General features: G+C 37.6%; 1 protein-coding gene and 1 long non-coding RNA gene across 2 annotated transcripts in view; one reads left to right on the forward strand and one right to left on the reverse strand.

The window, feature by feature from the left end:
• Positions 1–12,393: 12,393 nt before the first annotated feature.
• The window catches only part of CTNNA3 (catenin alpha 3), a 363,859-nt gene continuing 353,363 nt past the window's right edge, over positions 12,394–22,889 (reverse strand). The window contains exons 17-18 of the mRNA XM_088525182.1: positions 22,516–22,650; positions 12,394–12,819 (exon numbers count right to left, since the gene is read on the reverse strand). Of these exons, the coding sequence (XP_088381308.1) occupies positions 12,532–12,819; positions 22,516–22,650 (423 nt within the window). The 3' untranslated portion in view covers positions 12,394–12,531. The remainder of the gene's footprint in view (positions 12,820–22,515; positions 22,651–22,889) is intronic.
• Positions 13,093–22,725, forward strand: LOC148596237 (uncharacterized). The gene is made up of 2 exons (XR_015913394.1): positions 13,093–13,253; positions 22,518–22,725. It is a non-coding gene; the product is annotated as an uncharacterized LOC148596237 (long non-coding RNA).

A 22,889-nucleotide genomic window follows, 5' to 3' on the forward strand; every position in this document is an offset into this window, starting at 1 on the left:
GTTAGTATGCATAGCTCATTTTTGTGCCTGAAGTTAAACAGTGTGAATACTTCCAAAGTTTCAGTACGTTCTCCAAGACCTGTGAATCCTGAGGAGGGATCGTTTGCAGATGCAGTGTTGGTACCTGCTGAACTGCGTAAGCTTCTGCTTCTGTCTTCTACAGTGCTTGCAGTCAGTACTACTGACTCTGCAGTATGTTACACAGTACTGTGCCTAATGTGAGAACGTTAGCGGGAGCCATGTACTTGACATCCACCTAAAGCAACATGTCATGCGTAACACAGCAAAGGTTAACACAAGACCTTTTCTATACCGGATTTTCTTTAACAAGTTTTATGAATGAGAATATGAAGCATTCTGAAGAAAGAGCTTGAAGCTTTTTCCCAGTTGTATAATTCCAATGACACTTGTTCAGTCTCTTCAAGAGCGAAAACCCATCTAAACAAGTCCTTTGAAGTAATTGTCACGTACCAGCAATGTCTTTCCTAGGGCACAGTAGTGTTGAAAGCATTGACACAATGGTTTTTTCCAAGGAACCTTTCAACTTTCTGGTTTATTTTCTGATTTCTGTGCAATTTGCTAGCCTTCAGTATACCCACCTTAACTCTTCATTGCTGGCCAGAAAAACATCAAACTTTTGCACTTGTTCACAGAAATAGCAGACTTTGCATTAGCAGGTAAGCAAGGTTTTACATGTCCCTAGCATCTAAACATAAGTGATATTCTTACACTGGCTTTTTTTAGCGGCTGTCAAATACTGTCTTCTGTCTTCTACCTTTATTCTCACGGCAGGGAATCCAGCCGTTCTGTGAGATCAATATAAGTGATTATAAATGATAAAAGGGTATATAAATGCCCTTCTAAATGACATTAAATAGATTATTCCTGCATTTAATACTGCAGCACCATTCCAAATGCCTTCAGTAAGAACTTAGTTTGATGGAAACAAGTCACCAGGGGAATATGAACTTACATATTCAGAGACACTTAGGGCTCCTAGGGTTTTCTTCCCCTCCCCTCCCCTCCCCCCTCCCTTTTCTTTTACCTCAATTTGACTTGCCAATTTTTTTTTTATGGTATTAACATTGTTTATGGTTTTTCTTGCCCTTTTTAAATTTCAAAGTACTTTTTTAATTCTAACTTGCTGAGTATGTTGTTAGCTATCTGTAAAACTATATAGTAGTGAAGATAGTCTTTAATAAATATGGCATTTCTTTAGTATATTTAGCAGACAAATATAAATGTAGTTTTAAATATCAAATACCGTGAATCACTGCCATCTTCTGCTTCTTTTCCCTTGTCTTCTTTTCCCAGGCCAACGAGGGTGTTGTGTTTTGTTTTTGTTTTTTCTTAGAGGGAGGAATGATATTAAAAAATGTCTCTCTCTCTACTGCTTAGCATTTACTCTTAATTTTTAAGAGCAATTCAACTGATCTCTTATCATAAGTGATTCATCAGATGATCAGAGTATAAATGCCTTCCACATCACATCAAACTTACCAATCATTCTATTGCTTCTTACTTTGTCATCTTATGAGAGACTATCTAAAGTGTTGTGGGTTTTTGTTGTTGTCGTTTCGGGTTTTTTTGGTATCCTGATGTATCCCAAGGTCTTTTAAGTATGGAGGGAGGTAGAAAATGCAGCAATGTGATTTTCAAAATTGTTTCATAATGCTAGTTGCAGAATTAATCAGCTAAGATTCAGAAGGGATGGGGTGAATATTTCCAAAGAGAACTGTGAAGGACAAAACAATTTCCTTTACACATACATAAAAAATGAAATTTGCTTTTTAAGGTGCTAACATATATGAGGAAAACATTTGGTAAAGACTGGTTACAATATCAAAATGAAGTTCCATTCAGTTTTACCTTTTATGTAACACCTTTGATTTGAAATGTTTTGCAGTAGTTAATTATACATATTGTATAATTGCATGATTTGTGTTGTTTTTATAATAACTCTCAGAAAGGCCCAAATGCCTTTCCTGAGGTCATACTACAATTTAGCCAAACAATTGAGACAAGATTCTCAAATTGCGTATTGTATCCTGGGCAAAAACTAAAGATCTTCAGTGCATAGCCTTGCTAAAGAGTAAAATATCTTAAGAATGTGTGTATTTATTGATAATTATCCATAACATTTAATATAGGTCCAGTTACTTTTAGAGTCTTGCCAATTTAAAAATATGTGCACGTAGACGTGCTGACACACACACACACAAATTTCTCCCTCCTTCAGACAGAATAGAGTGAATAAAAATTGCAGTTTTGCTACTATACTGCTGTGCTTGTTCAAAAATCAATTTAATTTGATTTGCAGATAGTAGGCACCTTCTGAGTATGGCTTTTGGTGATCCCCCAAAAGATAGTGAAAAAGTGCGAGAGATGTCAAGAGAAAATTCATCTTTAGAAGAAAAATCTTTTTTTTTTACTCATTTCAATTCCTCATTTTATGAATCTCATCACATCCAATTCTGTTATAAAAAATGTGCTCAATGTGGTCAATAATTGGAAGAAAATTCAAGTGGATTTAATAATTCGTTTTCTGTATCTTCAAAGGTTTCATTTTTTCACTAAAATACAACATGCATGCAAAGATTTTTTTTTCCAAAAATTCTTTCTAGTTTGTACTTTATGTAAAATCATACTCAATCCACTGCTACCAAAATACATCAATTTAAATTTTTGCAAGAGTTTATACAGTTATAATCTAGTAGTCTACCTGTTCCTAATCAGTTCCTCTATTTGAGTAATAAATTCTACAGCAGTGAAAATAATCATTGCTCAGAAAAATGGCCTCCTGCTTGGGAAGTCTGGAAAATTGTGAGGTAAAATTGTCTTCATTTTGAAGTACATAGAGTACATAAACAATGGCTTTGTTTTGTTGCCATGAATTTAATATGAATTCTTGATGTTATTTGTATCCTTTTTGCAAGGAAGTGTCCCCATTTTTCCCTATATTCACAGTGCCTTCCTGCTCCTGGGAATTCCACCTACTCAAGGTAAATTGTACAGGTATGGAAGGTTCAAGGAAGCCACTGGGGCAGATTCAGGGGCTCTTTCCCCGCAAAGCCTTCCATGCTGGAGAAGGCTGCATTCAGTCAGATCGTATCTTGTCCTGCAGGCAGACTGTAAAGCCCCTGTTTAGATGAAATAACCTTAAACATGTGTTAGAGAAACACAATAAGGTTGTAAGGTGTCCGAGATGGCTAGGGAAGAGGCTTTCTTCTTGTGAAATAAATCAGATCTGATCTCAAGAATGCTGCTTGACATGAGAGATGAGGGGGAAAGCTGCCTACATCCTATCACTGTTTGAATGGAGAATGAAAGGCAATATTGCCTTCCTTCCTTGCCAGAAACATCTTGGAATTGTCCTGCAATGTTGTATATCTCTGTTACATTACTTAACCTCTGTGGCTAAGAGAGAAATAAAAAGGCTCCTTCTGATATGCGGAAAGAATTAAAACAAACAAACAACATGAATCCAATGGTCGCTGCACTTCTGGGCAGTGCCACACTTCAATGATTACAGAATATTGAAGCCAGTGTCTACGACCAGGAGACAGCTACAGCTGTGAAAAGTAATACTGAGATGGCTGAGGTTTTAGTGGTACTTTATATTTTCTCCTTTTCTGTAATTCTCAGAAGATAGCTGATTTATATCAGGCCCAGTCTGACAAGCTTATGTGGCAAGGGATTGCAATACAGTGTCTGTAGGAGCCTAACAGAGTTTCTGTTTTTAGAGGAGAGAACGTGTTTTTCCTCTCTCTTTTTTTCTGAATTTCCTCAGAAATTCAGTTTTGTTTTATGACATGTGGTTAGCCATCTGTTCTCTTTGCACACAAATCTAAAGATGGGAACTTTGAAGAAGTAAGGTAACCTTTTTCTAAATTAGGAAGTACTATTGTTGACAAATCACATTGTGCTTTTTAAAATCAATGGGAAGAATCCTCTGGGCACTACAGTTATTGATTTTGCTAGCACAAACTATTCTGCATGTAATCTTAAAATGCTGATTTTTTTTTGCAAGCTCTTTTATGTGTGCTGCATTAGTTGATTAGTATTTTGCTACTAGTCCCTCTTTTATCCTCTCCTTAGATTTTTGAGCAATATATTGTCTTGACCTAGCCTATGTATCATAAACATACAAATATAAACAGTTTTGGTTCAAAACCATTCTTTTCTGTATCACATTATGATTTTTTGCAATTATAGAAGTTCACGTCTTGGTGCCCTGTAAGAAGGCAGTTTGAGCACTATTTGAGCACTAATAAAAAATTGCCATAAATGATCCACTGATTTATAGTGAGACCTGCTCTGATAATACACATGTGCAAGAATTCTAAATTATCAACATGCCTTCAGACAGTGAGCGCAGAATTGTTTCCATGTGTGTCTCTGGAATATCCTCACTTAATCTGTGTTGGCATAAGTAAGTGGGACAGCACTTTGGTGTTTACTTTGTGAGTGACTTGATACAGTTGCCATCTTTTGCAGTGAGCTGCAGCTGATTATTTTGCCAGCTAGATCATCTCAAAAGCAGAAAATGAAGTCTGAATAAGGAAATAATACCCAACCGAAGTCAAGCATTATCATATTTGCCCGCACCGTGTGATGGTACTGGCTAGGAATCGAAATAGCTCTATAGTTTTTAAATTTTCCTGGCAGGAAAAGGGTCAGTGGTTAGGATCATCAGCTCAGGGCTAAAGAGTATGCATGAGGGGATTCTTTTGTTTATTTTTGCTGTATTGCTGTAAGAAATTTGTGGCAATATATAAAGTTCATATGTAAAGAAGCCAAGTTTCCAAGTAAGATGAAATATGCCATTAGAATTATTCCCCAAGAGTGAAATCCTCATTATAAGCTACTAGTTCATTTTCACATTTATGCTTTTAGTAATATTCCATATAACTTCTGAGTAAAAAATGTTTCTCCTAGTAACCATGTCCTGCTGATTCCTGCCCTCAGTTGTTATATAAATGTGCCAGCAGCATGGCTTCGATTCAGCAAAGCACTTAATGCACCACCCTAAGACCAGGCCTGCTGAAGAGATCATTTAAGCATATACAGAATTGTATTGATTGCAGTACAGGCAGATCCATGGGAGTGCTCAAGGAAAATCGGGGCCTATGCCCATCCTTATGAAATGTAATGAGGTATTAGTATGTGTTCGAAGGTGAAACATGTTACCATTAGCCTGACGAAATACTAGCACTTGTTGACTCAGTGGCCTTACCAAAGGCTACGTTTCTGTGCTTAAAAAGAAAGGAATTTGAGCAAGAATTTTCTTATCCACTCAGTATTTTAGTCAACGTGTGCATGTTACAGGGGATACATCATCTGAAATGAATTATTTTGCTTTTTCATTAAGGCAAAAAAAATAATTATGGTTAATTTTTCTGGTAGCTTTTCCAATCCTGCTGTTTTGAACATATGCTTTGGTGTCTTCAAGTACTTAGCTACGAATCTTGTGACAAAGTGCAGTTATAGATCAATACTTTGTGAGACTGGTTACCATCCTTTAAGAAAAAGGACTTTGCAGTACAATATGAAAGTGTTAAGTTTCTGAATTGAATAAGAAAGATTTGGCCATAAAAGGTTTCAGTTTGGTTGGTTGTTGTTTTTGTTGTTGTATTTTTTTTTAATCTTTATTGCAAATTATCCTAGTTTAAATGTTGTTTGACATTCTATTATGAAAAAAGACATACAGTTTTACCTGATAAGTAGCCAATTCACAGAAATTCCTTCCTAGAACCACATGTGTCTCTCTTAATGAGTAATTTGCTGGTGGTAGACCCATTCCATAGGATATATATCTCAAGCAAAAACATAGGAAGAGCTACCCATTTCCTCTCCTTTGATACCTTGAAAAATTAAGCTACATCAATTTATGTTAGCACATTCACACCCTCATAATTCACTCTGCTGTGAAAAAGATAAATGTATGGCTGCTGGGGAATCGAAATACAAATACAAAATCTCCAAAAGACAGCATTGCAAGGGCTCCCTTACTTGGGAACAGTTTCTTCAGATTCCTTGTTTTGCTGCATATTTTCTGTTGTATCTTAGAAGATGATGGGAAGATTGTTTTGGAGACTGTGTTTTGCTTATCCTGGCTTATCTGTTACCAGCTGTCAGGTGTGGTCCTCAGCTGTTGGTGATGCAGAAAATAAATGGAGTCTTTGGGAGTCCAGGCATTAGGATAATAGAGTGTTTGAGTATGTGCCATCACCACCCACGTGACTCAATAGCTCATACTACCAATAAGGCCCTTGTCCTTTGGATTGCTGTACTAATAATGTCGATATTTTGTTTTTTTTGATATTGTAAAGTTAGATCTGACCTGTCTAAATAAAAGTAAGTTTGAAATGCAGCAAGAGGAAAGGGCAAGGAAGACAGATTTTCATTTGGGAAACATATCTCTACTGGCAGGCTTTCTGCCTTTCAGAAAGCATACTGGAAGACGTTCGATTGGTCTTGGCCGGTGTGACATTTTCAGAGGGCTGCTGCAGAGGAGGAATTTCAGTACCTTTTGCTGGGAATATTGTACCACTGATTTCCAAATAGCTGTGCTGATCTAGTGTGGCTGCTGAGCTGGCCATGCACCATTTTTTTCTTTTGGGAGAGGTTCTTTTGGGGATCTTAAGGAAGTGGGTGGGTACAAAGTACACACCATTCTTTTCACACAAAATATTTATACAAGTTGCAGGAGGAATTAGGTTGCTCTCTGCTTCTCTTGGTTGCTGCCTTTGCAAGCTCTGAAAGATGTCACTGAGGGTTTGCTGGATGGGAATTTTAGTGCCTCACATAAAAATAAGATGGAGCAGGAAACTTTTAATCAGGGCAATTTGCTGTTAGGAAGGTTTCCAATATGTGCATGATACAATTTCATATAAAGTAGCCTGAGTGTGTAGTGCAAAATGTATATACTTAGATAAATAATCTGCAATTAGGAGCAGCATTAGGATAGAACAGACAGGACTGGGTAAGGTTCCTAGTGGTGCTTGGAAGGCATTGAAGAGTCTTCTGCTGTTATTTCCTTGATCCTCCTAAAATTATTATAATTACATATTTACATAAATTACATTAAAAATATGTTATAATTAATATAATAATTTATAAAAATTATAACCAATAATTACAAAATTATTAGATCCAGCTCTTAAAACAAGTTGTCTTGTAGACAACTAGAAGCTAGTTTCTTAAATATTGTTTGTATGCTGGAGTGCAGGAGTAGCTCGTCAGCTTTCCATTCCTTCTGCCATGACAGATCGCTTCTCCTGTCAGTTGTAGCAGTAGGTAACACTGTCTTTGAAGCGGATTTCTGGTTTGTTTTTATGTAACTATTAAACTATTTCTGCTTTCTTTGCTTGTTTTTATTTTCTTTGTTGTTGGTGGTGGTTTTTTTCTTAATCCTGGGAAAGTTTTCTCAGAACTGCAATCTATTAATTGAAAAATGAATTTTTAATTGCAGCAGTGCCACTTTCAACATAAACATGTCCATAAGGTTTCCATCAAGTGTACCAATGCATTTTCACATTTTCATCACTTTCAGAGGTTGCTTGGCAAAAAAAAAAGGTCTCAACCATAGACATTGCAGAAGACAGTGTAAAATGATTGTAGTGATTTGTTAGGGAAATGAAATATGGCATCATGTAAGTTGATCTTTAATTATTATATAATTAGTTTACTAATATGCTTCCTAAAGTGCATTGTGTTGAACAATTTCAGAAGACTGCTTTTATTATATTAACTTGAATTTTTCTTGCAAGTACCCCAGTGGCTTTAGTGGATTGTAGTTGTTAGAGAAGCAGGAGTTTATTGAAAGCTGTGTATAACCAGTTAGCTGTGTTGGAGGCAAAACTGAGCTTGGCAAGTGGATGCAGAGGAGCTTTTGGAGAAGGGGGACTAACAATGGGGCAGTGGCCCAGAAAAGGGCTGGGGAGAGTCAGTTGTGTCTCATGCAAGCAGGAGGAGGTTGCAGGAGAAGGTAGCAGCTGCCTGTTGCCTTTCTGTTGCAGGTTCCTGTGGGACAGACTTTATTTGTCAGCGTTTGGCTCAGGCCGGTAGGGAGGCAACCACTGTCTGGCAGCAACAGGTTGTCAAGATCTTGGAAATTTATCTTGCAGCAATCTCAAACCTTTTTTTTGTTTGTTTGTTTGTTTGTGTGTGTGTGTGATTGAGGTCAGAACCAGAATATTCTTTTGCTGACCAGCTGGTTTTGTACTGTGTTGGGTTTCAATTTTGTTTATTTTGATAGGTAGAAAGGGAACCTCATATCATACCCTTTACAATCCTGGAATCTAGAAGTGAAGCAGGGTTTCCCTCCTCAGTCCTCCTCATGGCCCTTTTGCGTCAGATGTTGGGCCTTTGTTAAGTGTGGAGAACATAGCAGGTGTCTCACTCTCTTTAAGGTTAAAATAACTTAATCAAATACAAAACTTCAGAACCTGTTTTTTTGAGAAAGTAAAAATGTGCATATGCAACCACTGAATGGCTGATAGCAGGGAAATGTGTGTGTGTGGGATATTCATTGTTTGCTATATTTTATTTTAGACTTCTCTGAGAATGATTTCATTTAATCCATCCTGAGGGAGTAGGCATTTTAGTTACTTATCCCCTGAGCCAAATATACAGGCAAGTCCCCAAAGTTTATCCACAAAAAGTACACAAAGGAAAAGTAGCAGCTGATAGCAATATTAACAGGTATGACAGCATAGTATTTTACTATCTGGTAAAGTTTTACTAATGCTTTAAAAATAAAACTACTAAAATCTCATTAAAGAACTTGCTGTATAAACACATTTATCTTAAATGCTTCCAAACAAACCAAACAACACTGGAAGTCTTTTCAAAAGCGCTTTAAGATCCTTTAAAGCCATCTGGAATGTCAGCCCTGTGTGATAACGTGCTGCTTAGTCATCTTTTTCTACAGAAGTGCAGTGACCGAACTTCCCAAAGATGTTAGCTTAAGTCAAAGGAAAAGCTGTGTTAGCCCAATTGCAGGAAACCTTTGGAGGGGGTTGAGACATCTGTTCCCACCTTCCTCTCTCGGATTCTTCGTCAGAAAAATCAGGAGGCTACCAGCTATGCTGGGACAGTGCTTAATGAACACAAGTCCATGGCTCTGGAGGCAGGCAGTGGTAGAGGCCCGTGTGATTTCTGGGTTTTTTGAAGGTCCAGGAGACATTATTTACCAGGAGCAGCTCACTAAGTCCAGGCAATAATGAAGGAATTGGGACAACTTGCTCAGCAGAATCTACAGTGTCAGAAAACTCCTTTTACTAATTAGAAGCATTAAATACTGAAGGAAACCTCAATTAAAGCAGAGCAAAGAAGTCAAACTGTTTATTAAAAAATAAAGAATATCAGCATCTATAGGATTCATGGAAATGGCTTGAATGGCACTAATGTGCTTCAACAATGAAAAATGCAATTTATCTCTTTTTCAGTGCTCCATTGATTCCCCCCCCCCAATAAAATTGCCTTCTCTTGTCCTTTACACTTCACTCCATAATAGGGCAATGGGGAGAAGACAAGGAAGACTAATGAAATAATCTGTGCTCTGAAGAAAGTCCTGCAGAGCTGCTGCTGTAGCATATTTTGAATATGAATGCTTTAGGCTACGGACACTATGCAAACACAGCCACAGAGGCAAAACAACAGTGGACTGAAAAGCTATTCTCTGAAAGCCAGGGCTAGAAAGGAATGAGTGGATTGCAGGGTGGATTATGCATTTGTGTCTGAATTAAACTTACTGAGCAGTAGGCCTTCCTACTGCTTTATTAAGAGTGGTGCAGAAGTGGTGGTTCCCTGCTTCACAGCCCTGCTGTGTGGTGTAATGAGCTAACATACTGGGCTTTTTATATCTCCAGGATTCATGTTGCTTATTCCTCTGCCTTCTTAGCCAGGAATAAACTTTACCTTGTTATATTTTCACTTAGGTTTGAACTTGCTCCAAATGGCTCACAGAAGTAGTCATCCAAAGATAATTAACTCATCATTCTCTTGGTTCTTCTCAGAAACAGCAGTTGTTTTTGATTTTCTTGTTCATTTAGGATTTTTTTTCCTAATAAATTTCTAATAGGAGTGGTCTTGGAAGTTGAGATCAAACTGACTACTGGGTATGTCTAGGATAAGAGAGTGGTGAAGAGCATTGCAGGAAGGGGCATTACAGTAAGCAATGAGCTGTGCTTTAATGGTGCTAATGCTATAAAAGAAGTGCTAGCTTAAAATATAGTGTAATAGCACAGAGATAAACTTAGTGTGCCAGAGAGGCTGCCACTCTTACAAACAAGCCTGGCAGGCTTTTGAACTGGGTGTTTGCTAAGGTTGGAGACTAGAAGGAGAACTTATACCAAAGCAGAAAAGACATTAGTGTACACACAGTTTTTATTAATAATGTGATCTCTTCAATGTGATAAAAGGCATTCACTACAAACATCTGACGGCAAGGCGACCTTTATCAAAGGTGTCACCCAGATTCACACAGATTTTTGAGAGAATAACCTCCCCTCACACAAAACCCAAGATTATGTGAGCTCAGCCTGCTGACTTTTAGACCTGGACCATGCTGGATGGGTAGTCAAAAAGAATGGACCAGAACCTGAAATGTTACTGGGAGATTTTGTCTTTATGATGTGACAATACTGTATGCTTTTGTGCTCTCTGCCACAGACCATCTTTTTCTCAGCTCTGCTTAACCTGCTACTTTTCAGTAGGTTGTATGACCAACTCTTTACTGCCTCTTATCTGCTTTACTTGACTGCTGGCTGTAGACATAACTATATATATTACTAAGATTCTGAGCCAAATATATAGGGGAAGGTCTTTTTTGGTTTTTTGTTTGTTTGTTTTTTGGGGGTTTGGGTGTTGTTGTTGTTTTTTGAATTGTAAATAATTTTCCTAATTAGTTTTTAGTTTTGTTTCATTTAACTGATAATAAATTTGGAGAAATTTGAAGAAGCTGTAATTGTGATCTGTAACATCTTTGATGCGTGATCTGTGCAGATTCCATGGGATTTCTTAAACAGTTTAGAAATTTTAGTGCTCCATTTCTGCAAACATAGAAACAGCATGGCCACATGAGGAAAAATACAGTTTATGATTATTTTGCTGCCCACATTGCAGGTTCAAGGCTGGGCAAAATAAGATATTAAATGATAGGTAGCAGCAGTCCATATTCTGCAGCCCCTTCCTAATGGCAATCAATTATCTATCATAAAGTTCTGGCATTTTAGGGAATCCTTTGATTTTTAGCAAATACAGAAATGTAGCCAATGATATACTTGCTAGCCAAGCAGAGATATTTTAAGTAACAAGCGGCATCTGCGGAAACCTAGCGACAGGGAGTGAAGACAGGGTCACTGTTTAAAAAAAAATCTATTCAGGTGGAATCAAACTGAACTAGAAAAATAGTTTCTTACTGTAAGAACTGTACAGAAGACTGCTTGTGCTTACATGCCAATAGCCCTCACCTCCATGGTGTACTTTGAAATACGTTATAGGCGTATATAAGTTCCTAAAGGCACAGTTCTGCATTGGGACTCTACTGCAAAAGTCATTTAATTCACTTCAGTTTGCAAAAGCATTTCATCATTCTTCAGATAGATGCAAGATAAGTATTATTTGTATTTCACACGCTAATCTCAGGGTAATGTACTTTGTGTTTGTTTGTTCTTTTGTACGGTGGTTAGAAATAAAAAGAGGTTTTATTGTTTAAATACCTGATTTGCCTGAACTGCCAAATATAGTAGTCTATCAGATTTGTTAGGATTTATAGAACAGGCTGGCGAACAGAACACATACTAATGTTTTTAAAAGTCTTTTTGAAGAGTTATTATTACTGCTTTGTTGTAGTCGATGTTTTTGATTATATTATTGCATCAACATTTCTGTAATATTTTTTGCTTTATCAAACATTTTCAGACTGGCACTTCCCCTCATGCTTGTGCCTAGGGCTGGAGGTGAAGGGAGGGTGGATGAGAACCTTTAGGCTTCCAGTCTCAACAGAAGTGAAGGCCTAGACCCTCAGCTAGCATCAGCCAGCGCAGGAGTTTTGATGATCATATAATGATTCTGTTTAAGATCTGACCTAGTAAACACAAGGTTTAAAAATCTGTATGTCATCAAGTATATAGAATTCAGTATTGGCCACATTTCCTCCTTGGAGAAGAAGCGCCCTACCCTAGCGAATGCAGTAGGAGTTTCGGCAGAGTTTGGCATATGGCATCCTGCCTGCCAACTACCTGAAAGCCAACTAGATGTGCCCTTGTTACACCACCGTCCCTCAGGTATCCCTTAAAGCACTCAAGCTGAAAAGATTCCAGTACAAAGACATCGTGGTAGTTTGTCATTGCAAGAGAACGAAAATCTTTTTTTTGAATCGTGCTATTAATTAATCCAACAATATATTGAAATAATTGAAGTGTTAACATAAAGATTTAGAGAAAAGCAAAACATTAGCATTTAAAATTTTTAAACAAGTGAGGGGAAACAGATGTAAAGCCAATAGAATGTCATCATAGGACATCATACTATTTCTCTGCCTTTGAATTCACTCATGACCTGAACAGGATGGATTCTCTTCTTTGCAGAACCTTTTCTGACAGCTGCATAGATTTCTTCTGGCTTCTCTCTTTTAATTAGAGGCTTCTTCTCTGGAGCTTTCATTCTCCACATAACAACAGGATGTCGTGGGCCAGTAGGACTCTGAATCTTGATAATCTTTGTGGACGCAATATAGGACATCTTTACTGTCTGCACCACAGCATTCATTAAATTTTTGGCAGCCTGAATTAGCGAAGTGACACTGTCCAACTGTAATAAGAAACAGAAACATTATTCCAGGATAGGAAAGCAAGTCAGTCTTTAATCACAATATGGCCAGGAATAAAAGCAGTTAAAAAGTAAGATTAACATACTGAAACCTAATTATTTTTGTTTTCTCTTACTGTGTTTGGTAATTATATTCATGTTGTTCAGCTACTCAGCTTTGAACAGATATATGGAAATATCATGCTGTTGATATATAAATGCTTACATAGATTATTTTTTTTAACGTGAATTTATGATTCTTGTCTACAGGGTATCACTGCAATTCCTACTGATGTGTAATGAAACCGCCTTGAAGAAGAGTTATGAAAATGCTACCCATTATTTCCTTTCCATCAGCACTCGGCAAATTCTTCAGCTGTTCCCATCACATTCCAGACTTCCTCGCATGTTCCTGAGTAAGACAAGGATGCTACCTAGTAAGTATCTGAATTCATTAGAGCAGTGGCCAAGTTTGTTTAATGGTCATTAAGTGCGGGGTGGTACACAGAGATCGAAGTGGCTCCTCTGTCCTGTCTAGACTTTTTGAGCAATCCCAGACTAAAAGGGCAGAATTTGTAATGATTGCTTGCTTCACCTATAACTGTATTCAGCAGCATACTGCATTTAACAAACGTTAAAGACATCTTCCTTTAATATTCTTGTAAACAAAAGCATATTTAATTCTAATTGAAAATCTACTAACTGGAACAAAAATGGCAGCATTCATTGGAATATCAGCTCTGCTATGGTCCTCTGTAGCATAACATAAATGAAGTGATTATGCTGCTTCTTTCATACATGTGAGCTTGTAGGATTAATGGTGTATAAGCGGTGGAAGCAGAAAATGCAGTGGACATGCTCACTGTCTCACCTAAAGTACCTCAGCCCCTCTGCCTTTGGCAGCCTTGATAGGGCAAACAGGGAAAAGGGGAGATTCTCAATGAGAGTTGTACCAGTTCCTAACCTCAGTTTTAGGACAACATGTAAGCTTCAAAGACATGCCCTATTTTAGATTTGAGTACACTGTGCTCTTATGTACTGAAAACATATTGTCTAGGTATACTTAGAGGAGCATGTGTACTGACACTAAGGAAAGCTATTACAGTTTGGGTGATCTAAAAATATTAGGATTGCTCTGTAGGAGTTGGAAGACTGTATTTCAAAGCTTGAATGCATTCTGTGGCAATTGAATCATTTCTTCTTAGAAAAGTAGTGCAGTCAGTTCCCTTGAGAACCATCAGTTTTGGCAAAAGAATAAGCTTCAGCTCTGTCATTCACCCTTACTTACTGCATAGTCTTTTTTTAATTTGTTGGAATTACTACAATACACAGATTTACAAATGAAACTTAGTATACCTTATGAGTCTCCTCCCTTTACCAAGGCAAACAAATTCATTAGTTGAGAAGAGTGCATTATTTTCTGTATACAGGGTGATCATGTAACACTTTATACAAAGACATGTAGGTGCAAATAGGGCAACAGTAATGTATCTGAAAGTCAGCAAAGGGCTGAATTTATTTGCATTTTTGAGAACACCTCTTAACCAGGGGAAAGTTCCTCCAGTTATTTGCAAGTTTGTATCTTCTCTCTAGAAAGCCACATAGTAACTCACCTTTATACTGTTTTTTTTTTTTAAACCTTCCCTTTAGAGAGAAAATAATTAGAATAGCTGAATGCCCATGTGCTACATGGCAAACTGAAATTAAAATGTAATTCAGGAAACAGTGTTAAATTCAAAATATGGTTTATAAAGTTCATTCTTGCTGCAGCATGTGAAATTTTCAGCAAGTATTTCCAGTTTATAAGAGTTGTATAAGCTTTGCAGATCAGTATTTAGAGACTAAGGTAAGACTATTAGAGCCCATTGTTTATAAACATTAACTTCAGAGAAGCAGACTGCCTAAGTCCCAGCTAGGCTCAGAAATCCAGAGTTCTTGTGATGCTCTGTTAGTAAAATTCAATTACTAGTGAAGTGTCGTGATTGCTTGAGCAATCTACAACTAGTGTTGTAGCCATTAGCCCCTGGTGCGGGAGCATTCTCCCATCCGTATTTTAAACTACTGAGAAGTCCCCATCTGCCGGTTGCAGTCAGTTAGATGGAATGAGAGCGAATGAGACAGTGATAGAGCACGAGAGCAGTTTCGTATAAACTTTTCCTTTCGTGATTGTTGTGCACATTCACACACAGACTTTTTAATTAGCTGTCCAATGAGGCAGCTGAAAATAAACCTTTTTGGTGACCTCAGGGGGGTTGCTAGGGCCCTGAACAGCTGCCACAGCCAGAATATTGGCAGCTCTTTAGGCGCTTATAGTAATCTTTACTTTTTTATAACTCCTGACGTTGGTGGCATCGCTCTCACTTTTCTGAAGTTATCTGTATAGTAATAGCAGAAAAAATCCCAAAGGGTAGTTTGTTTCCATGGCAGAAGTTTTATTCTGGCCTGTAGGGCATTCTTTTTTTTTTTTTTTTTTTTTTTTTTTTTTTTTTTTTTGTAAAGTGTCTGTTTGACTTAGGAGTATAAAACCTTTCAATTTTTATTTACAGTAGCCTCAAGTTGATGGGAGGCAGGCACATTGGGTAACCATCTGGTTAGAGGAGTTTGTGGCAGTCCGGAGACTGCTGCTCCTGAAGCAGGGAGGGAAAAAAAGCTGTTCGCATGGGAGAAGACTTTTGCAAGAAATGGGTAGCAACTTCCAGGCAGTGTCCCTGGGGACAAGGTTGTCCCTTGTATTTCAGCCAGCTTTTACTGTGACTCTAGGTTATATTGTCAAATATGTGTAACAAAATGAAATCTTTCTAAGAAACAGTTGGGGCTTTTGGCATTTCCTCTTCTTATGAAAGCCAAACAGTTATTATCCAGTTCTGGCATTCACAAAAGGGCTGTGGTCTCCAACAATCCACAGGGCTCTAACCACAGCACCTACATATGTTTAGAATAAAGGAATAAGTAAGATTCATAAATCTCTTATTTTGATGAAAGCGCAATCTCTACAAATACACAACTTTTGCCTCATGTATAAGCATATCAGATTGCTTATAGTTTGACTCAATGGCGCGGGGCATGGATATGTATCAGCCAAGGTATTTTAAATACTGAAACCCAGCCGTGCAGATGTACCAAGTCCAACTCACTGAATTTCACTGACTCCTTGCCATAGGAACTGAAGCTCTGCCATACTATTTAAGCTCTACAGATCACTCCCCGAAACAGAAATCAGCATACAGAAACAGGTATGGGAAACACAGTTATAGGAAACAGGTCCTGTGTGCCTCTGAAGTTAAAAGCAAAATATCTAACTACCACAAAGGCTGTTTAAATCAGTTGTCTTGCTGCATTTCCTGGGGAAGAGGGGACAGAAATTTCTATTCATTTTACTTTGCTCTAGACATCTCTGAATGGGAAACTTAGGAAGATTTACTGCCATCCTTTAGGATATCTGTGTTATTTGCAGTGTCTTAGAGTCCACAATTCTGCTCAGTGTTCCAGATGCATCTCACATTGGTCTTACTTCCATATGGAAAATACAGATAGTGCAAGGGGAAAAGAGTTGTTAACTGCATACAAAGTTTTGAATAAATTGTAGGATATGCTCTTGGGACTACCACCAGTAAGCATCAGGTCATCATTTTACTTCATCTTTTTTTTTTTTTTTTCTCTGTCTCTAGAAAGCAGTTTGTTTTATACTTCAATGCCAGTAACATTAATCTGGTGTAAATCTGTTGTCCTACTATAAATCTAATGTACTCAAGGACTGTTTTCAGTTGGATGCTTTTATCTCAGATATTCAGCGGGCTCTTCAAGGTCTCATAACATACGTAGGAAAATGGTGAAATGGAGCTTGGCATAAATGAAAGATTGATAAAATATTCATTGAACGTTTAAGTTCATTTTATTTAGAGACCTGTAGCTGCAAACTCTTCCATCTGTAGCAAGTGGTATAAAGAGTCACTAGCAGCACAAGCAAACAAACCCAATAAACAAGAGGCTGCTTTTGATTGACTCTTCTCTCCACTTCCTGTTCAGATGCAATGCTCCAGCCACCACACAAGTCAGGCTGTATCAGTCAAGACAGTAATTTGTGAAGAATTCACGAAAAGCTTCTCTTGTCACTGTCAGTTGCTAATTAGCAAGTATCACTGCACATTTCTGCTGTAAAGAGGAATACAAAATGACTACCTAACCACAACAGCTTCACCTTGTAGTGAACACAGGCCAGCAGACACAAGTTTTCAAAGACTGTCTGTGAGCAGCTCCCTTGTCATCTCCAACACACTCAGTCTTCTCCTTTAATGGCTCATAGCATTTAATATGACCTACCTTTTCCTAACAGATTGGCATGACATATAAACACACTCAATGGCAAAGCTTGTAGGTGCTGTGTGTGTGGCTTGAAAAAAAGATATATACACACACACACGTATATGTGTGTGCATCTATATACATACAATGCTTCTACGTGTATATATAAGCATATCTTTATTTTCCAAGAATGAAGTGTATTTAATCAGAATTCAAGTGAACAATTTTAAAATTGCCACTGAAAAGACAGTGGAGTTTAGAAAATTTTAATCTTGAAATTTTGTTTTCAGTTTGTTTATGTCATGTATGGTTTCTATTTTTGTAATAGTTTCATGTCTTTGCAGTAGTGGAAGTCCATTAATAGGTATCTCTCCCTCCTGTGGTTCACAAATGTAGCAGTATAATAATGGTTTGTTTAAAGATTTAATATTTAGAATGTTTGGGAGAGGCATGACTATAATTTAAGGAAACTTCTCCTTAGTTGAAGTATTTGCTGTTCAGCGTGTTAAGAGAAAGTACTTGCCTTGTCATATGCCAGTAGGAATTGTTTCTGTAGCAGTTAAATAAATGGAGAATTTCCTTATTCCCAATGCATGTAAATAAATCAATCCCCTGCTCTTGTGATTAATGCTGATTTATATACATGCTGTCTCTGTGACATGAAGAAATAGCAAACATTTGCTTTTTGGAATAAAGCTATGAGAGAATCCTGCAAAGCGACATTCGCCAACATTTCTTGATTAAGTGCAGATCTGCTAGAACACCAGCTGAGATGCTCAGTTAATCTTCAGTGAGCATTAGTGGGTTTTTTGTTCATTTGTTTTTCTTTGCTTTTGATGTTTTTTATTTTATTTTTATTTATTTTGCAAGGAACTAAAACTTTATTATTCAAGAAAAGGTCTATGAACTGGTTGCTTACAGTCTCCCAAGTCCTAATTACAGTTCAACCAATTTTGTTTGCCTGCAGACGAAAACCAAGAACTGCCTATCAAATATACAAGTCTTTATTCAGTGTTTGAGGTCAGAATTTTAAAAACCTTTGGGAATAGGTCAGCTACTGAAACTGATGTAAAACAGCTTCCCTGCAGTAGCTCAGCGGCACCTAAGCTCGCACAGGCAGCAAGCTCCTCCTGGTTTCGCACGTAAGGAAGTTCTCATAAAAGGAAAATGCTTTTTAAAAAAGCAGATGCCCATCACAGCAGGTGTCCTGGTGCATGCACTGAGGGGGATACACTGAGACAGTGTGAAGGTAAAGCAGCACTACCTGCGAGGGGTACAAGGACTGTCAGTTGCATATACCCAAAGCGCCCCAACTGCCCCACGTGGCCTGTAACACCTACACTATGAAAGGGTATGGAAGTTAATTTTAAATATGGACTACATCAAGATATGTTGGCTAAGGAGCACTACAGGGAAAGGTAATGACAAAGGCACAGAGGCCCCAAATGTAAAATAGGCAAAATAAGAGGACAACGTGTATCAAGTGTGAATGGCTGTTTCCTTAAATAAAGTCAATTTTCTTGTCAGCAGGAAAACAGAAGAACCCTTAAACTAATGCATTGTTGACCATTGCTTCATATTATATGAGGTTAAATTTGCAGTATGATTTTATGCCTATTTTACTTTCCCTTCCATAGCTTTAACCAGCAGAGGATACTTATATGACAGATGATGTCACTTAGCTCTGTTTTGAAAGGACAATTCTATGTTGTGTAGATAGAAAAGACTGCGTCCTCTGTTCCTTATCTCTGTAATTGCATATGATTTTTCACCTACCTCTACTCCTTCTTGGGAGGAAAAAAAAAAAAAAAACTTAAGCATTCAGTGAGACCTATTGAAATCAGAGACCTTCATGCACAATTTTTTGGGAGGGGTGGAAGAAAGACGTCTTATGTTCAGTGGGTTATGGCTGGATTTGTGGTCCATCATCAGCTTTTAGGTCCAGCATTCTCACTCTGTGCAGCAAACTTACTTGCCCGCACGTGACCATAAGCTGATGTTAACCATCTGTTTGTAAAAATCTCTTATTTCCCACAAGCAAGGAGGTATTGTCTCTGCTCTTCTGACCACACGCACTTATCACTGGGAGATGTGGTAGACTTACCAGAGGGTACTGCAAGGAGCAAACAACAGACAAACAAGTGATGAGCAAGCATAAAGCAGCTGAACCTTGAGTGTGCAGCTATGGGAGTACAGAAGAGAGAAATCACAGGGAAGGAGTGAAGGCAAAGAGGTAACCTCCAAGTATGTTTACTTTCTGTCTAATATACTTCCTAACACACTTCCTAACACACTTTTTTTTTAATAATAAATCTTCACTATCTAAAGACGGGACACATTTTCAGTTGATTTTGAGATTCATGATGTGTTTACTTCATACATAATGAGAACTTAATTGTGAGCAAAGACATTCCCTCTTTTTCTTAACCATGCCTTATCTCTCTCCTCTGTTACTCATTCCTTAGTAGCATAAACAGAGAAGATCAAGGTTGGGAAAAATATTATCCTATCCCAGATATAGTTCTGAACCCCTAAAAAAGATGATTTGCTTTTCTCCTCCGGGAACTTTACTGAATTTTGAGATTTGCTCACATAAAATAATCAGTAGCGTTGCATAGCCGTAAAAAGCCTTTGAATAGAAAGGTCAAATTCTAAAAACCCATACTGACTTTCAAGGCCAGAATTTGCTCCAGGTTTAGCAATTCAGTAATCATTAACTGTCTGTCATAAGTGAATTTCTTTTACCCTAATCCATATAAAATATTTCTATTTCCATATTCTTGTCATTTTTTTTTTTCAGGCTTAAAACAATATATCCAAACAGTTCATTTAGATATAGATTAGGACCAGCCTTATAAGAAAGCCAGTTTGGTTTGACTGCATTTTATTTGAAAAGACAGCTGAGCATAGACCTTTTCTTCCCAGCAACAGCCATTTAGACAAGCGGGAAAATATAAATTTTACAGCTTAGTTATATAACTACTGATGGAACATTTTCCAAGATTTTCTTCTTTAACAGAATAAGAACTCAAATTTAGACCATCTTACCTTGACTCAGCAAAATATTTCCAGCAATGTCTAGGACTAATGTTCTCCTAATTTTTACTGACTTAAGGACCTATTTAACCACATTTATGGAACAGGGACTGACTTAAGCATCTATTTAAACAAGTAATTAACTGCCTTCCTAATTTGGGGCCTCTGGATGTAACTCTAATGCAACATAATATACGTCATCATCCTCCTCACTTTAAGCAGGCTTATGATACGTAACTATCCCTCTAGGTTTCTAAATGAAGTTGATTTGGTTTTGATTTTTAGAATTACAACTTCTGGACAAAATTACATACTTCCACTATAAATTCATGGGTGACACAATAAAATGATACAGAACATCATCAGTGTGAGGAGAAAAAAGTCAGCAAGTATACCATCCTTCCAAAATGCCTTTTAGTGAGTCCAGCAATTGGTTACTTAGTAATAAAAACAAGGTAAGTAACAGGACAGTTTGTATGCAGCAGTCCACATGCTAATTTTTGTAGATCACTGATCCATTTGAATCCATACCTGGCTAACGTAGTGAAAAAGATTAAGTCACATGTAACTTATAATCTGCAAGAAGCTATATCTTTTAGCTAGTTTCATAAGGAAATAAGGCTTAGCTTTTTGTGGTGGGTGTTTGTTCGTTTGTCAGTTGTTCCTCCCAACACGCACGCACACACACAAACTTTTTAGTTATCTCAGGTTTTCAAGTTTCGCAGAGGGGTAGGAATGCCAAAGATGTGCAATAAATCTTTACCAGATCACAAAATCGGAGAAGACCCCCAAATCAGTGGTTGTGGCAAGGAAACGGCAGGAACAGCCCGATGCTGTTTAGTTCCAAGCTCCTGTGGCACCCAGACAGGCAGCCCAGGATGCCCAGTTACTGTCTGCAAGTTCTTAAGCTGCCTGCACTGGCACTGCTCATTGCACAGCAGAACAGCTGTGGTAGCGCTGGAGAGCTCTACCGTAACTACAGGGCGCTGGCTCCATCCTGCTCAGAGGGAGCATATTAGAAGCTGAGAAACTGAGGGAAAAAGCTCTGAGGAAGAACTTATGTTCAGGAAAATGGGAGAGTTGTTAAGTACTGAAGCATGGGCTCAAAGCATGGGTAACCATGTGGATTTTGTGCTGTGGGACCACAGAGGGGTGACAGACAACATGGGGAAGTTGAACTAAAGTGCTGATAGCAGGAGACAGGATGCAAAGGGCAGGAAAGTATGAAATCTGGCCTCGCTAATGCACATTGCTCATGGAATTGCTTGTAAAAAGAAAGAAGAAATGAATAATGAAGGCAAATTTGATTAATTTATAATCCAAATGAAACCAGTTGTTCACTGCAGAAAGTATAAAGTCATCTGATTTGAAATCATGTCTCTGTAGGTTCCAGAAGTTTAAGTACTGTCTCAGAATTTTCATTCGAAAAATATCTGAGTTTATAAAAATCAATTCCTTTCAAATCTTGTGTCAGCAATAGAGGGTTTATTTCTGATTAGATTATAAGCCAAATAAAACATACTAATAGCTCTGTTGTTTTTATATATTCAAGTCTTAGGTGAATGTGACATTATTATAAGAAGAAAATATTAAACAGTAAGAATGCGGGCTAGGAAACATGTTTTTGTTACTTTCTGCATTATTTAACAGATGTATACATTTTGAAATCATGCATGCAGTAGGGCACAAATAATTAAACAATTAATGAATATGTTGTAAACACTCAGAAAAGGTGAAGGAATATTTTGACTGCATAGTTCTGGGTGTAATAAGGGTGTAATGTGTTTTCTATGGTTAACTATACTATCTAGCTATAACAGAGATAATGACTCCTAATGCAAATCCAACCAAGAATCGAGTAACCTTGCCCTTAATTTTCCTAGGTTCTGTAGGGATGTGTCCCTCTTGCATATCACAGCGGTCAATCTAGAATATCTTTTGGCATTTTCTTTGGAACTGGAAGTACAACTCAGGTGACTGCACGCTCATACACACTCAAGGGTGCTTTACATATGTGAGAAAAAAAAAAAGCCAAAGGCACACTATCACAAAAAGACTTAAAGGTTTTTACAAGAATATGCCCATACTGGAGGTAATCAAATTACTCCATAGGAACAGTACAGAATAATAATGTTTTGAGAAATAAAAATATGCAAGTCATTCCTATTCCTTTTAAGTTACCAGCCTTATGCTTTATTGCCTTACGTGTTCCGTATAAAGTGAGTATAAAAAACGATGGGGAATACAAGAAAAAAATCAGGTCTACACTGGAACATTTCACAAGCAGAACAAATGGACTTGATTTTAGAAAATTTCATTTTGACTAACAGAGGAAGTAATGTATGCTATTTTTCTACTTACAGCAGACATGATGAGCTCTCCACCCAGACTCTGGATTTCTGCTTTAACTTGACTGCAGATTTTGAGCTGATGGGAGTACAGCTTGATCTGTTCTAGGTAAGCCAACAAGTCATGTTTGCATGATTGGTCTAGGCACTAAATTAAAAAAAAAATTGATAAAACATTTTATTAATTGCTGTTCAAATTTTTATCCCTGACATCAGGTTTGTATTTCACTAAAGAGTGCACTGATTACACTAATTCAGTAGTTGCACACCAGGGTAGTCTTGCTTCTCACTGCAGCTGCATCATGTTGAATAGCTCACTTCTTTTATAAAGCTTTTAAACAAAGTGGAGAAGCTGAGAATAATCCCAGATTTACCTATGATCACTTT

This window comes from Tinamus guttatus, unplaced genomic scaffold (assembly GCF_059628265.1).
Source record: "Tinamus guttatus ecotype Peru unplaced genomic scaffold, ASM5962826v1 Tinamus_guttatus_pri_ptg000023l, whole genome shotgun sequence".
Lineage (NCBI taxonomy): Eukaryota > Metazoa > Chordata > Aves > Tinamiformes > Tinamidae > Tinamus > Tinamus guttatus.